An 18,469-nucleotide genomic window follows, 5' to 3' on the forward strand; every position below is an offset into this window, starting at 1 on the left:
CCCTGCTGTTAATTATCGCCTCTAGGTACGGTACATTAATTACTCGATCGATGACCAGTAGCCTTCCTTTACTCCTGAAGAAGCTACCTACAAAGGTAGCGGAACATTAAGATAACCCGCGTATGGTTGGTCTAAAGAAAGACATGGTCCAAACACGAAAGACGATAAATTTAGTTTAGATATCCTACTATTTTTATTTCCTCATTCTCTTATTGTATAATTATTGTATTCCTTAATTCCAATATAATTTTTGTTTCTTTGTTTTAGTGTTAATAACTACAGGATTATATACTCTTGGTATCGCTAATAACGCACTATTATTTTATTTTTTGAATTGAAATACGCATGTTATAAGACAAGTGTACCAAATAAGGTCTAGTTGAACTCAGGTTTTTCCATTAGAATTTTCCTGTTATTCTTCTCTTTCTTTCATCGAAATCCTATATTCCTCATCACTTCTCTCAGTTTCATGTGACCCTGTATAAATATTGTCTTCACTAAATTTTTTGTTGTGTCGGAAGGTAGAAACTCGTTTTTCCGTCACATAAAAACCTTCCTCAAATAAACCTCAAACAGTGTCGTTGCACGCTAACTTTATTTTTCTTTTTCTTTGATACCTCGCGTTTTAACAGCTGGCAACCCTAATTTGTGACCAGTTTTTCTCAGGCAAGTTTATATCATCATGTTAAGAAAACAATTAACTTTAATTTGATATCAAACACATGTACGTCATGAACAAAGTATTTTATTTAAAAAATAAATCAATGAAAAAAAAATATTTGCGGCCAGTTTTTGACTTGCAACTTGTTCTCAATGTATTCTCCTAATTTTAAATGTATGTAAAAATGTGAGTTTGATCAACTACGTTAGGAACGTAGTGATCCTGCAGTGGGATCTTGTACTATTACAGTAGACTCCCTCTATAACGAGAACTGAAATGACAGACTAATTACCTCGTTATAAGCCGATCTCGTTATATCAGACAATCATAATACTGTGCATACATGAATCTGTAGTTTTCTAAACCATTAACTTCCTATAGTGAAGCCATTCGGAGCAATATAAGATGCTAATAAATATTGTTTGAATGGCGTTTTTGAAAAAAAGTTATTTACTTTTATTGTCAATGAAATATATTTAAACATAAAAGAGTTGTTTACTTTTATTATCAATGATATACGTTAAAACAAAAAAGCTGTACTTATATTTTTTTCCAACTACATAATGTATGAATCGTATTTTCAAGGATAAACTATTGCTTCTGCAATTTTAAGAACTCTGTTATTTTTAATTGCTTTAAATGGTCCAGTATCATTCTATCATATATTTTCTAAAGATGTGAAACAGTTGTATTTATTCATTGTAAAGAAGTTTATTGCGGGCTGCAGTTAAGTTTATTGAGGGGCTGTTTGAAAAGGTATTTATTTATAGCCACGACCGGACTAAAAACGTAAAAAACACGTTTTTGGATCTTATTTTCTCTCGTTATAACCAAATTTGCCTCGCTATAGACGGTTATAGTTCAATAGAAATTTCACGGGACATCTAATATATCTCGTTATAAGCGAAACCTCGTAATAACCGTGTTCGTTATAGAGGGAGTATACTGTATAACTAAGTTATAATTTTTTTGAGGGTCTTTGCAATAAAGGGCAGCTTTCGTTCCTTAGAATAATAAGCACATCGGCATAGGGTAGATCTTCAAGTTAATTGCCAATAAAGATTAATTCCAAATTTTCATTAAAATCGACGCGTATGATGGAGTAAAGCATACTATAAGAGATTTCAGAGCCATTAGTCCAAGAATGTGCATGTTAAGAGTTAAAGGTCGTTTCTTTAACTACAGTCTAATTAATGCGCATGCCCCGACAGAAGAAAAAGAAGAGGAAATTAAAGAAGTGTTTTATGACGAATTAGAGTCCGCATATCAGTTATGCCCAAAAAATGATATAAAAATAATCTATGGAGACCTAAACGCCGAAGTTGGAAAAGAACAGCAATTCCAACCCACAATAGGTAGGCACAGTCTCCATAAGCAATCAAATGACAATGGCAATAGGTTAATAAACCTAGCAAGATCACTTAACATGGCGATTGCCAGCACGTACTTCGCTCGCAAAGATATACACAAAGGTACCTGGAAATCCCCGAATGGACTTACAGTAAATATGATAGATCATGTTATTGTAGACTCGAGACACCAATCGAATATAATAAACGTCCGCACCAGAAGAGGAGCAAATGCGGATTCTGATCACTACCTGGTCGAAAGTAGGGTAAGGGCTAGAATTTCAAACATCAAAAAGGAAAGAGGCTCTAAACCTGAACGATACAAGGTAGAATGACTCAAAGAAACAAACAAAAATAAAGAGTATAAAGAAAAGATAAACAACAAACTAGAAAACAGAATAACACATGAAAACATAAATAAAGAGTGGGAAGAATGCAGAGACATCATAAAAGAGGCTGCTAAAGAAGTACTAGGCATAAAAGGTAGAGAAAGAAAAACAAGAACGAATGACTGGTTTGACGAAGAATGTCAGATCATCACAGACAAAAAAAAACAGAGCATATTTACTGATGCAACAGGGGCACAGAACCCGACAAGCAGAGGAAGAATATAAACGACTACGCAAAGAAGAACAGAAAACTCACGGAAGAAAAAAGAGAGAATATATGAACAAAGAACTTCAAGAACTACAAGAACTAAGTTAATCAACAGAGACAAGAAAATTTTATCAGAGACTAAACAAAAGCAGAAAAGACTTCAAACCGAGAACAACGATGTGTAGAGATAAGGAAGGTAATATATTGACAGAACAGCAAGAGATACTAAGTAGATGGACAGAACATTTTACGGAAAAGTTTGAAGGATATCGGAGAGAGACGACCCCTGACATACCATTAGACCAAACAGACAACAGAGAAAAGACTCCACCAACAATAGCCGAGATTAGAGCAGCAGTAGAAAAATTAAAGAACAATAAAGCACCGGGATCGGACCAAATAGCATCGGAGTTACTAAAGGAAGGAGGAGACGCACTACAAAAAACAATACATGAATTGATAACAAAGATATGGTCGAATAAATAGCTACCAGCGGAGTGGAATAGCGGTATTATTGTACCATTACATAAAAAAGGAAATCAGTTAGAATGTGGAAACTACCGTGGAATCACGCTGCTGAATGCAGCATACAAAATAATGTCCAACGTCATTTATGAAAGACTTAGACCACACGCTGAAAAAATAGTTGGCAAATACCAAAGTGGCTTCTGTAGACAGAAGTCAACAATAGACCAGATATTTGTTCTGCGACAGATCCTCGAAAAAACAAGTGAATATAACATCGACAAACATCATCTCTTCATAGACTTTGAAAGCGCATATGACAATATAAACCGAGAATTCTTAATAAAAGCAATGAAAGAATTTAATATACCAAACACAACTAATAGAACTCATAAAAGAATCTCTAAAAGTAGAAAGTAGAATCCGGATACAAAATGAATTAACGGAAACAATAGATGTGAAAAACGGACTACGCCAGGGAGACGCTCTATCATGCATCTTGTTCAACATCGTACTCGAGAAAATACTGAGGGACACAACAGTCAATACACGAGGAACAATCATTAATACAAGCGTGCAAATACTAGCATTTGCAGATGATGTTGACATAATCGCAAGATCAAGAAGAGAAATGATAGAGGCATACAACCAAATAGAACGAGCTGCACAAAATAGTGGTCTTAAAATCAATCAGACCAAAACAAAATATATGCAGGTAAGTAAAAACGCAGAAATAAGGCAGCCACAAAATATAACAATAGGAGAATACAACATAGAGGGTGTATTTAACTTTATATACTTGGGATCCCTAGTCACGTCTGATAATAACGTTACGGAGGAAGTGAAGAGGCGAATATTTATTGCAAATAAATGTTACCATGGCTTAATTAGACACCTAAGATCAGATAACGTCGCAAGAAAGACAAAATGCCAAATATATAAAACCCTAATAAGACCGGTACTCACATATGGCTCAGAAACCTGGACACTCACTAAAAGAGAGGAAACGTTGTTAGCCACCTTCGAAAGAAAAATCTTACGACACATATATAAGGGCACAAAAGAAAACGGAATATGGCAAAGAAGATACAACTCTGAACTATACAAAATATACCAGGATCCGGATATTATAACATTCATTAAAATAGGACGGCTGCGTTGGATAGGACATGTAGAAAGAATGGAAGAAGGCGAAATACCAAACAAAATATTCAAACAGATGCCAGTAGGAAAAAGAACAAGAGGAAGACCGAAACTGAGATACTTAGAACAAATAGAAAATGATAAGAAGCACGAAACAGATCAGAATGGAGAAGAATCCTGGAACAGGCCAAGACCCAAAAAGGGTTGTCGAGCCAGTGATGATGATGATGATGGAAATAGGAGGTTATATAGAATTTTTCATACAAAAATCATTTCACGAAGAAGAAGATTTACAACATCAGAACTCCACAGCGTATCCAAAACATCAGAATAGTTAATAAGTGAGGATTTTTTAAAAATGTCAACTATTCAGGAATACACTAGTCAACTGTATTTTTAAAATGAAGAAAATATTCAAATGTTTAACATTTCTTTTTTCACTTTTCAATAATGTCTTTACGTTTAATCTATAATATAAAAGTTCACATAAAAATGTACAATTCAGCTACCAGCTCTCTACAGCGACTATTCAGTTGGTTTGACATTTTTCAATCACAATCACAATAATTAGTTTTTAAAGCTATTAAGCTATATTTAATATGTACATATTTATAAATAAACGCTTAGAAAAATTGATCATCGTAGTGGAATGGAACGATCATATAAGCCGAATGACACCAAATAGAATAGTAAAGACGGCAAGAGACGGTTCTCCAATAGGAAGACGATTAGCAGGAAGACCACGAAAACTACGATAATACAACTGAGATACATCTAAATGGGGCGTTTGAAGAACTTGTTGCATATCAAAAACTGCTGAAAAATAGATATCATCATTTTCACATCTCTTTAATTTTTCTTTTGTTTCTCTTTCAAGCATCTCTTTCTTTAAATGGTCTTCAATTAAATCTTTCATTTCATTTCCCTCTTTTTCATTGCTGTTTTTATATTTTTCGCATAGTTCACACAAATCCTTTTTCGGTTTGAAGAATCCAAGGTTAAAATTTATGTTGAATAAAGATCTATACATTGACAACTTCGCGAATTGTTACATTTTTTTATTCACAGTCTTCTTTATATAAATCATACATTTTTGTAATATTTAAATTTGAATCTAACTATTGCCTTTGTGTAACTTTTCGGCAAAAATGGATTTCTACCTTCGGTAACATATTGATATGATCCATCACTGATTGTTTTATTTTGTCAGATAATTTTGTAGCACAGACATTTTTTCCTCTTTAATCTTCGTCAACTGTATTCAGTATTTTATCTCTTTTGGAAAATGCAGTTTTTACCATTTGATGTGAAAGACACAATGTATTCAGAAAAACATTCTACAAACTCTTTCCTTCTTTTCAGAAATACAAAGATAATAGAAATAAGACATAGACCTGCTTGATTTTTTTCTATTACCTGTCGACGTTTCTTCATCATCTTTATCGTCAACATCATTAGTGCAGTCATCAGTTTTATAATTCCTTACTCTTGAGCGAGCGCACAATAGGCTTCTCCTCTACATTATTTACAATAAAATCCTAAGGTATAGGCCAATAACAAAAATTACTATTTGCTGAAATGTAATTATAAAAGTAACCTACATAATCTAAAATCTAAAATTATAGTAATATTACTAATACTTACATTGTTGTGACAGTACCACCATATACTTCTCACGACTCAACATAATTATTTGAATTCTCAAACAGGAAAAAGATTGGTTTTAGAGTACAATTTTTACTGTTGATTTTGAGATACAAATAACACAAACTAACCTATGTTTACAAAAACTAGACTAATGTCGCCACGATCTGGCGAGTGCAGAACTAGTCTATCTCTAGATAGGCTAGTTCTGCACTCAGTATATTTGATTTAAATCAACTCAGATGAGAAGAGAACTAATAAATCTTTGACCGTGGTGAGAAAGCACATAAGTCATTTTGCCTAGTTTTGCAGTAGAAGCGATTTAATATTCACTGGTTACCTCTAAATCCGCTTTATAGCCCAAAATTAAGTGTTACTTACTTTATTTGGTTTTAATTGTTGTTTTTATAATTATCTATATAAATGTCTTATACTAATATAGACTATTCTCCAAATTTTCCACCACACATGAAATAAAAAATATGTCAAAAATGAAATTCGTGACTTATGTCATTTGATCCCAAGTGTGTCCATGACTTATGTGTTATTGCACTTACAGAAAATGGTTATGAAAATAATATTATTAAACAAAGTATTTTTTATTTGTTATAAAAAAGGAAGTTTGATAAAAAAATAAACCTAAAAAGAAGAATGAACCACTTAAACATAATAACTATTTAATCAATATCTTCGTCGATACCTGAATAGTCCAGCAACGCTGTTTCGATCGATGAAAGATTTTCATAGAACCCATGAAAAGTTGTAGGGATTAAGGGAAGCAAATCGAGGATCCTTCTTTTTTTTCTTTATTTATTGGCACATCCGCCTTATATTTCAACGGAGGAACTAAATTTCCCAGCCCATTTCGTCTAATAAAAGAAATTTCCTTAAATGGCTTCTCTGCATTTAAGTATTTTTTAAAAAATATTTTCCCATTATCCCATTTTATATAATTTAGCCATTGCACGTCATGCCAGCGAAAAGGTTCTCCTTGATCGTCTTTTTTCCTAGACACCAATGGCCCCTTTAACTTGTCGCATTTATGGCAAATATCCGTTTGAGGCTTTTTAAACGACAGATTCAATTTATGAAATTTAGATCTATAATATGGATACGACACAAAGTTTTAGGATGATTCCTTGTACAGGGAATACATTGCTTCTAGGGTCAAATGTGATGGTAGAAACCTTTTATTTGTTTGGACGCGTGAGTAGTGGCTTTCGTAACTCAGGAAACTCAAAATATGCTTACCGAGTTCTTCTAATTTTTCTTCAGACCACTTGTTTGGTGGAATATTCTTTCATTGGGCAGAATCAGTCTTTGTTTCCGCAGGTTATGCTCTTTTTATTAAAGCGATAACTTTTATGAAATTGTCTGTTTCATTGAAAGTCACAAGAAAGCATTTAAAGGCAAACAGAAATATGGCTACCATTTATTCATAAAAAATATTTGTATTTTTCTTTGTCTGGATCGTCTGTATGAGGCCTCTGCGATTTTTTGTCATGTATGGGGAAAAGACTGGCTATATAAGCTACTCTCTTGTCGTAGCTGCCCAAACTCCAATATTCGGGAAAAATTTCTTTCAGCTGATTTTCAGTGATTTTTTTTTGGACTTTGCTCGGCATAATGGCAGAGGTTGAAATGGTCTTTCTGGAATTATTTTACCATTTTTTGTAATATGACTTTCCGAATTACTTTTTTTTTCGTAATTCTCTAGCCTTTCTTGTGTCCGGTGGTTTTTGCAGCTGTTGACGTGATTTTTACGCTCTAAGTAAAATTGCTTGTAGTATTAATATTTTGTCATTAAAACAGAATTGCTTTTAGGAATGTATCTGCTATCAACTCATCATCAACAGACACTTTAAACAAAAAACTTCTGGACATGTGTTATTCGCAATATCAAACCAAACTGAACTGTTTTAGGTTAAATTATTTTCGGCATGTAATGTTTCATTAGCGCCTAGTAACATAAGTCACCGACGGGATGACAAGAGACAGCAAGTTCCAACTGGCTCTCTTCACATAAGTCGACTTAAGTGTTTATTCACAAACTCAAGTCGGTATTTTCTCAGTATGGTTATTATGCACACTTCGCAATAACAGCTGTAAAAATGCATAGTAGACTAAAGTGTTTAGAGCTGATGATAGTATTACAAATCACCTACACATTTTTTTCAAAAAAAAAAATCGGAAAATTTGACTTATGTGCTTACTCACCTCAGTCACAGAAATGTTGACATACACTACTTCTGTACCAACAAAATTAAGATAATGGACATAGACTACTTCAGTATTATTTGAAATGCTTAAATAATTTTAAAACTGGACTGATAATATTTCTGCAGTAAGTAGCCACTGTAACAAGGAAAGCTTTGGTCAAAAAAACAGCAAACAACCAATTTTGGACATACATAAAAATAACGAAGAAAAAATTTCAGATCACTTCCTATAAACCCCGAAAATAAGGGACCATTCAAGCCGGATTACCAAAGAAAATAATCGATGAGAATAAATCGTTGAAAAGCGTTAAAATGACTTATAAGAACTGACAGGAGACAGAAACGTCGAAATTTATTATCGATACAAGAGGAACATTTATCAGCATAATGAAAAAACATTTAGTATAAAGTGCAGAAAGAAGAATAAGATATTATTGGAAGTCTACTACAAATTAAAAACAGTTATTAAATTAAATATTGAATGGTTTACTTTATTTGCCAAATATTACTACTGAATAGTACCGTACACCACAAGAGTCAGTGATTTTTAATGAAATTTCTGTCTTTGACCTCTCACTAACGTTTTTTGTTTAATTAATGGCTATTTGCTTGTTCAGATCCGTCCTTTATGTAAATATGTAATAAACACGATACCGTTATTTTGTTGAATACAAAAAAGAAGAACTTTATGAATACTTTTTATTTGAAACGTAATTGGCAGATTTTAAAATATTTATTTTCAGTGTGGGAAGAAACCTCTCTCTCTCTCTTTTTATAATTAACCAAACTACTTTATTGCTTCTAATATCCAAAATATTATTCCTTAATTTATTGTTAGTTCATTGCACAATTCTTAGTTTCAGGTCATCTAAAACTTGTTTTAAAAAAATATAGAACCTTGATCTTCCTATTAGATTATTTACATATTTTAAAATATATAAATAACGGCTTAATCCACTACTCTTTTTATACGTTATATTGATTTGTAATTCATTTTATTTATTTTTTATCTGTTTAGACTATTTCCTGTCTCCATAATTGCTTTAGAATGTCTTTTGTTTTCTTGTATTACTTTTCTTATATTCAACTTCCTTTCCTTTTAGAAATTAAAAAAAGTAATACTCTTTAAAGATCCTTTCCATTAAAGAAATAAAATACCAAGTCTATTACCTTCCTGTGCAGTAATAGAATATAAGAAATATTGACCAGTACACTATAAGGCAAGGAGCCATTAATATAACACGTTATGAAATCACAAATTTTGATATTTTACTGTGACATAATCAACAAATTACTACATAATTAGATATAGCCAGTTCTAGCTCTTACACGGTACAATACATAAGTTCAGGATTCTAAAGTTATTATGAAATTAGTTATAGCAATAGATTTAGAAACCGTGCATAGACATCGGCGCACTTCACGATTTTGAATTTTATTGTTATTTTTCGGGGACGACCTAACTGCCAAAATTATAAAAACCATGAAAAATAAAAGAGCCTATGAAACTTCCAAAAAATGCAATACCAACGCTTGGTAATATGTCCACAGAACTTTTTAATAGATTCTTAAACGGAGATAATATACCTAAAAGCTGGAAATAAGGATGGATTACACCGACCCATAAAAAGGGAATAATTCAGACTGCAAGAACTACCGCTGCATGTCATTTACCAGCACTGTCAGTAGATTATATGGAAAAGCGATGGAAACCCTAGTCGAAAACGAATATAAACCAATTGAGCTAGAACATCAAGCAGGATTTCAAGTTTCTTGAACGTGTTTCGTGAAGTTTAGTCTTCTGTCAAAAAATACAATAAATGGCACTCATTTTGAAATACACTGTATTGTTGACCAATTAGTGTAAGAATTAAGTATTTTCTAATTATTGATACTTGTTTAAATTTACATTTTTATCTATATTATTATATTTATAACGTAAATCATTAATCCACATCGATATAACTGTAAAAATTGAAATTTATCATATTAATTAGTCAATCAACAATGGACTGCAACTATAAATCACCGTTTCATTCATCCTTCATCTACTGTTATATAGTTGCAACTAATTTACAATTACTATTTTAATTAGACGTGAGTCATCGACAACCTGGAACCAATACGCGTGTGACGTACCTCCAGAAACTTTTCTTAATAATTTTTTTTTTTGATTGGAGTTGGGGAACATGTCAATAAACATTTATTATGTAATCGTTTGAATCAAGTTTGGTGTAATTTTCGAAATCAACGTGTTCTTCCTATTAAATGTTGTTTTACGAATTCTAGGGCCCTAGTGGACGGCGCCTTCCGAGCGGCATTACTTGATCCGGGCTACACTTATATCAAGATAGTTTCGACGTTCATAATCAATGGTGCCCCTTGGCAATGCCCGATGTGAATGTCCAATCCAAACTTTCTTGATGATAAGGTCGCTGGATTCGAATATTGCCACTTACATTACATGTTAATACTAAATTTACTATAAAACGAAAAAATATGCTCACTACTCTTTATAAATAATCATGAAGCTGATTAAAATAATTTTAAAGGATAAATGTTTTAACAGTATATGTATATAATGTAATAACCAATGTGTCAATAATAAATGTTTTTACCTAGAACCTTACTAACCATTTTTAACTTCTGGCCAAACTATCTACAATTTGCATGTAAGTAGTTTTAGAGCTTTAGCTTGCTTTTTTGCTTTTCGGATGATTTTGCATGCTTTTGATTAGGTTTTGTGTATGTATTTAGGAAATAGCAATGATATAGCATATTTTATGTATTGACTTTGAATATAATAATCTATTATATTTAAAACAGGCCAAAGACAACGAATACTTCAAAGTTACTACGTTAAAATTCGAATTTAAATGTAGATATTCCTTAGGAACATAAATACATAAAGTGTGTTTTGCAAACATAAGATAAGTATCGTAATTAAAGAAGTTAAATGCATGTAATAAAGTATAATACGTATCTTATGGGAGGAACTAATCTTTTTGAAAATTTGTACTCCCACCACTCTAGGACTAGTTTTGCGTCTTAGTGGCACTTCTCAAATAGAGATAGGTTGAAACTCTTCACTGCTCAGGTTAGGTTTGGTTCAATATAAATAGGCGCTTTCCAAGTATCTTTCCAATCGACCTAAGAGGTCTATTGTGGCTTATTTCTAGGTTTAATTTGTCCTTTCTGTCCAGTCTTTTTCACAAAGTCTATTATGCCCTTTGATGATACTTCTACGAAGTCCTAGATCTCTGGTAATGCTCAAATGTATTGAGCCTTATCCTATCCAAACTTGGACAGTTGCACAGAATGTGTTTCGCCGTCTCGTCTTCAGCCTGACATAATCTGCAATTCGCACTTTCTGTCAGTCCGATTTTATTCATGTGCCTCTTGAGTCGGCAGTGTCCTGTTAGAAGTCTACGATAATACGCAGATTACTCCTATTTATATCTAGTAGATCTTTGGATTTCCTCTTCGAAGATTCATGTAAAAAAGCCTTCAAATGATTGAGACCCGTTTGTGCGCACCAGTTGTTTCATCCGTTCTCCGTTTCATCCAAAGTTCTGCTTGTAAGATAGTGGTGTGATTATCTAGGCTTTCACTAATTCTTAGTCCTGGTTTCTCTCCGTATGCTCCAACACTCCTTCATCGGTTTTAGAACGTTTGTATGCCAGCATTGATCTGCCATTATGAGATTAGTTTTATTGGACTCCCATTCGTCCATTGCTGTAAAGAGGATGGTAAGGGGCTTTTCGAAATTATATTTAGGTTGCATTGCATCTGGTACCATTTCCATCTCTGGATGGTTTTTTATCTCTTCAGTTTTGATCCCGATATCCTGTCGCCCTACTTCCTGACGTCTTATCCACCTTCTCTATGTTCCCACCTTCGCCTGCTTCTCCATCCGTATTGTGTAACGGTGAAAAGACAACTATGACCTCCATAGAAGTGGTTCTAGTAGTCGACATTACTCCTGTTATACTTAACACTGAGAATTTTTGCTTTCAACACTTCCACAAAATTTATTATAAATTATTATCACTACAGCTGTTTCTACCGAGTGCCTTTCATCAATTGGGCTATTTTTGTTATGCGTCTACATTTTATAGGCTTTGAGTCTACAACAACAACACGAATCAAAAGAAAAAGTACTTACACAGTGGTGTATACAAACTTAAATGTGGCGGTCAACTTACATCGGTCAAACTGGTAGAAATTTTATTAAACGAATAGCAGAACATAAAAGGGCTTTTAATAATAGAAAAACACGTTCTACGTACGCATTTCACCTTCTAGATAATAATAATTCTTTTATTAACCAATTTCAAATTCATCACATTTAAAATAAAGGCCTTAAGCTATCTTTATTAGAATCTATGGAAATTAACAAATTAAAAAATACAGCAATAATTCTGAATGACCAACTTGAGACAAATAGCTCTCTCCTCCTCAACTTATTCAGTTAAAGTCTATGAAGTGTAGACTCATAACCAAAATATCTCATTTGATAAAGGCACTCTGCCAAAACAGGTGTAGTGATAATACATTATAATGCATTGTGTGGAAGTGTTGAAAACAAAAGTTTTCAGTGTTTTACTGTTTAGATAAAATGAATGTTCATCAAGTAACGAATCCATCACTTGTCTTTGTAGCTTATTCAGCTTCTCACTTAACTACTTATGGAATGTAGACAATTATGTATGCGTCTCCATCTTGAATAACTTAATATTTAAAATAATTTCGTTTTTGAAAACCGTCCAATTTGTCTGAAGTTCTAGTTCTGGAATGAAATTTTAAGCATAAATGACAAAGCATTTTATCTTCAAATAAAGTATTACATAAAGTTAATTACGTACCTTCTATACGATACTTACAATTGTTTATATAAAAGCTTTTATGTATTAAATTACTTATATAGTGCTTTATTGTTCCTCCACACAAATTCAATATTTGAGCCTTGCAGACATTGACAGGTGATAATATGTGTGTAAGTAGTTTTATTTCACATATCTTGACAAAAATGCACTTTTTTCACATTTTATTACACTTTTGTAACGCAAGCACTAAATCTAGAAGTTTATTAGGGGACCACTAAATCTACGTATATAAACATATTTTATACATTAATGGCATTTCTTCACCACTACTAATTACTCTCCCAATTTCTTTTAGTATCATAGCTATTTATGACTTTTACCTGCTTGGGCCTTATTGAATTGATGTACGTAAATATAAGAGATCTAGGGATTCATTTCAATTCAAGATTACTGTTGACACTTGTAGATGAAAACTTTCACCAATATGAAGTTTGCCACAATTGAGGAAGACCACAATTTCAGACTACGCTGAAAGTGAGAAAGACCACAATTTACGATATTGCGAAACAGTTTGATTTAACAATAAAAGAAAATAAAAACATTGTTTATCACTAAGAGGGGTAAAGTCATAACAAGGATCTATAATAAAAATGAAGATATTGATCAAGTGGAAAAAAGGAAGTACTTATGAGTCTGAATTACTGAATATCAGAAATCCGAAATGCGATCAACAATAGAGCAATCGAGGGCAGCCTTTTTAAAGATGATGAAATTTCTGAGTAACCAAAAACGCAATCTGTAAATCCGATATCGGATGGTAAAATGTTATATCGACTATTCTTCTTTATGGTGCCGAAGCTTAGACTGTTAATGTTGACTTAATGATAACTTTGGAATGTTTTGAGATGTGGCTTTTTAGAAGACTTTTTAAAATACCATCGACAGATGATTACGATATTACAGACATCATTATGAACATTACAGAACGAAATTATGTTGTACAGAGTGGGAACAGATAGAGAACTTTTATCACCACTAAGAGGAGAAAGACAGCATATTTGGGGCACATACTTATAAATATAGACTATAGTAAAATAACAGTGGGCCTGACATGATCTTGCTGAAAAATAGGGTTCTCTACTTCTTGTAGATAGGGCACTGTAATGGGTTCCAAGTCATTATGAATGTAACCCAGGGGATTGATTTTTATTTCCAGAAGGGACCTAATACCATATGGTAAACCTCTGGTAAATGCTGAGCTTCGTCACCAAATATGATCCGGTTCTGTTCCCGTTAACGGCCAGATGAGGCGTGGTCGGTAGGATTGAAGACCAAAAGCCTTATTCTCTGGAAAACTAATCTCATACCGAGTTGTAGTTTTGTAGCAACCAGCTAGTGGGGCTGAAGCTTTCACTAGTTGTGACGTTTGTATCTGTTTTCTTCGGTCCAAGTTTCAAATTCACTTAATTATTAAAAATTATTGCGTGGACGTACACGAAGCATTGAAAAATGTTTTGAAGAAATATCAAGAATAAACCTCACACTAAACGTCAAACTTTCGAACAATGGTGTTTTTTAATAACAAGCAACACCTACTAGATTCCTTCTGAGATTGTTACGAAACTAATCATTTAATGCACTCATCACAAATCATCTGATTCCAGTTCATGACAAAAAAAAAAATGATGACAAAAATATTTTATATTTTTTTGTTGCATTTTCAATGTACGGCAGTATATTATGTTTTACTAAGTTTTATCTGTGGAATGTTTATGTAGTTTAAGTGGTCCTAGAAGATTATAAACTTATTCAATAAAGCTTATAAAATGATATATGAATCGTTATTGGATTTTTTTATATAATATTGAAAAACTTCATTACTATCTTCCTTCTCTTAAATATATATTAAAAAACAATGAAGCACTATATCTCATATCATCTATACAGTAAATAATGTGAGTTATTCATTAGGGAACCAGTGTTCTATCTCCCGTGATACCATTTTCCATGGTGTTGGTACCTGCATTCATAATTTATAAGAAGTCCACACAAGAGATTTACCAAAATCATCCAGCATTATATATTTTGGCGTTCGGTCTCGTTGCTGCCAAAGTTACAAACCGATTAGTAGTAAGTATTTTTTTAATATTGTTATTTATGATTATGTATTCATTTTAAGTGATAGAATTTTCGAATTTATTTATGCATTTTTATATATTACAACCCTAGAGAAATATCTGAAACAGTGATCTGCGCCAACTTGAAAAAAAAAATGGTCGTTTATACCGCGTATCCAAATCAGTTACTATTTTAGAATTTTCTTTCGTACAGACAAAAGCACACATGCAGGGGCACCGTCTTGCTGCAAATTTATGTTTCGTCCTTCGAAGCTGTCATCTTCATTCAAGGTTCTTCTTCTTCTTCTTCCTCTTTATAAACAATTTTGCTTGTTCATTGGCGGATTAATACCTCTATGGAAGGTTGTCACTCCATCTTTTGGCGGTCGTCCGATGTTTCTTCTGCCGATTGGTGACTTATCTCTTGCTATTTTGACGCTCCGTTCGGCTCGCGGAGATAAGAATACGGCCGAGGTCAGAAAGCCCTGCCTGTCGTAAGAGGCGACTAATGGGTAGTAATCGAGAGGTGGAGAGCCGTCGCCTGAGGTGTCGGGTTTGTAGAAACGCACACGGTCGCTTAGGCGACACGGTCACCGGTCTACACTCCTAGTATCCGAGACGAAACTCTCGTTGGACCACTCTACTCTCATTCCAAAAGAGCCTGGCGAGGTTGAACGAGCTGGGCCCGTAAATACCTCTCCTGACCTAGTGTCAGGCGTGGTGTGGGTGCCCCGGCACGTACCCCTCGGGAGATTCAAGAGTGGTAGAGGAGAGATCCTCGGCGGTGACCTGTCTGCGTGCGAGGTGGAAATTCCTCTGCCTGCTTCGCCTATCCGACCGTGGGTGGGATAACGGGTAGGTGAGGTAATCGCAACACAGGTACTACGTGGAAGGTGGAGTCCCACGAAACGTTTCTTGCAAAACAATGTGTATGTTTCGCCATATAGTGTTACGGCATCCTGCCAGTCTATTTGCTTTTTGTTCTTGATCTCTCACTTCTTTGTCCAGGTCTCCATAGCTAGACAGTGTAATTCACAGGTATTTTATTTCCATTACTTGTTCAATACTGATGCCATCAATTTCTTTTTGACATCTGGTTGGTTCTTTGCTGACTACTATTGTTTTACTTTTCTGAGATGAGATTGTCATATTATATTCTTTTGCTCTTATGTTAAATCTGTGGACCAGTCTTTGCAGATTATCTTCGTGTTGGCTATCAATATTGCGTCGTCTGCGTAACAGAGTATTTTGATTTCTTTGTTTCCCATTCTGTATCCTCTTCCTTTGTTAACGGTTTTGATGATTTCATCCATGATCAAATTAAAGAGCATGGGCTCAATGAATCCTATTGTCTTATTCCGCTGCCTATTTCTATAGGTTCTGTAAGTTGTACATCTATTCTGACTTCCATTTTGTTATTTTGGTAGATGTTATCGATAGTTTTTATAATATTTAGGGGTACTTCTCTATTATACGGAAGATTTATTACATCTTTCTTACTCCGTCAAACGCTTTCTTTTGGTCAATCAGACACAGAAATGCTGGTCTATTATACTCTAGTGATTTCTCAGTAATTTGCTTAATAACGAATATTGCATCTGTACACGATCTTCCACTACGAAAACCCTGTTGTTCATCTGCTAAACTTATCCTCTGATTTATTAGCACTTGTAAAATTTTAGTTGTAAGTTTTAGCGTAGTATTTAACAAGTTTATACCTCTGTAGTTTTCTGGCTGTTTTTTATCTCCTTTTTTGAATAGTAGAATTAGTTCGCTCGTTCTCCATTCTTCCGGTATTTTATTGTGTTTTATAATTTTATTAATTAATATTGCTAATTGTTCCGTCATTGCTGCTCCACAATATTTCAGTAATTCGTTTAAAGTTACACGTACTTATTGTGAAAGCTCCAAGTATCTTTCTGAATTAACAGACCCGTCGAAAAAAAGGGGCCAGCAATTCTACGAGAATTAGTTCCTGCTCAACCGTAATTCAGGAGAATTCACTTGCTTTTACATGATTTCGTTAGACTACGCTTTGCATCTTCAACATTACCGGTCCGTTCAAACTTTTTGGCTAAATCCACCACGTAATTGTTTCTATAAAATTTTATTCAATATCTTCGAAATCGCGAACCTGACAGTAAGTTTCAACGCCCACGGCGCATTTGTTTTAAAATTACCACCACGTAATTGCGATTCGGAAAACGTGCATTAAGCCATGTTTCTATAAAATTTTATTCAATATCTTCGAAATCGCGAACCCGACAGTAAGTTTCAGCGCCCACGGCGCAATTGTTTTAAAATTACGGTCTGAAACCGATTGCGCTTCCAACTGTTTCCGCAGCGAAAACGCACGGGGATTCCCCATGAGACCATCCGATTGTAACTGGTTTCCAATACGTCTAAAACAAATCTTGTTTAGATTATTTTGAATCGGATAAAGAACGTTCTGTCATTTCACTCGAAAGACTAAACGCAAGAAAAAACCGGTATTTGTTCTTCTCAAGGTCGACTAGAATACTGATATGCCTAACCGGCCGTGTTGCTAGGTAGCGCATGCTGTACGCGGAAGAGAGCGGTGGAATTCGCGTATGCGTCTTTTTCAAGGACGCTACCTCACTTGTGTCCGCCCCTGTATTGAGCGGAAAGGATATGTGGAAAATTAAATGAGAAAGACCTTAATAATCGTCGTTTCCCTACTTAGGCTATATTAATATCATAAAACCCTCGTATAGAGTACTGATCAAAATCTAATCGTATCAAAGTAGATCTGCGACTTTTAATTAAAAGTTCCGTAGGAGGAATAATATTTTCATCAAATTCATTGTATTAAACCATGCCAACGTAAGTTATAAATAGTAATATTTGAAACATTACTGTACATACCATGCGTTTAATTTATAGCGGCAAGGCTTTTAAGAATATTACCGTAAATCTAATATCGACCCTTACTTGTCATTATGGAAATAAAGTTTCTTGAAAGCGATAAATTGCATAATCTTTTCTAATTTAATTTTGTTTTAGGTAGCTCATATGACTAAAAGCGAGATGGACTACATGGATTGGTCTCTTATGGGACCGGCAATGCTGTTTTTAAATCAGTACTTCAATACGTTTATTAATGAATATTATGTGCTGTGGCTATGTCTGGTAAGTAAATTTATCCACTGACACAGTTCTTATCTACATAGAAATCTTTATTGCTGCGCACACATCAAAATGGGGTTTAAGGCACAGGGTTTTTGGAAGATAAAGTGAGAAGGCAAATAAATAAAGCTGCCGGAATATCAGTCAGAAAAAACAAATATCTTGGTGAAACGAGAATATAAATCGGAAATCGAATTCAGGATTCAGCCCAAATCTGTGTTTTCTAAACGTTGCAAAACAAAACAGACGATGAATGCACCGAAATGCACTGGCATGGGGATTTATAATTTGTATCCACGTC

The 18,469-nt window shown here is 33.9% G+C and overlaps 1 protein-coding gene across 6 annotated transcripts in view; it reads left to right on the forward strand.

Moving 5' to 3' along the window:
* Positions 1–18,469, forward strand: part of bbc (choline/ethanolaminephosphotransferase 1 bbc) — a 100,944-nt gene that overhangs the window by 53,521 nt on the left and 28,954 nt on the right. For all 6 annotated transcript variants that reach the window (XM_072532837.1, XM_072532841.1, XM_072532840.1 and 3 more), the window contains 2 exons: positions 14,876–15,034; positions 18,046–18,171. In XM_072532837.1, the coding sequence (XP_072388938.1) occupies positions 14,876–15,034; positions 18,046–18,171 (285 nt within the window). The remainder of the gene's footprint in view (positions 1–14,875; positions 15,035–18,045; positions 18,172–18,469) is intronic.

Source organism: Diabrotica undecimpunctata, chromosome 5 (assembly GCF_040954645.1).
Source record: "Diabrotica undecimpunctata isolate CICGRU chromosome 5, icDiaUnde3, whole genome shotgun sequence".
NCBI lineage: Eukaryota > Metazoa > Arthropoda > Insecta > Coleoptera > Chrysomelidae > Diabrotica > Diabrotica undecimpunctata.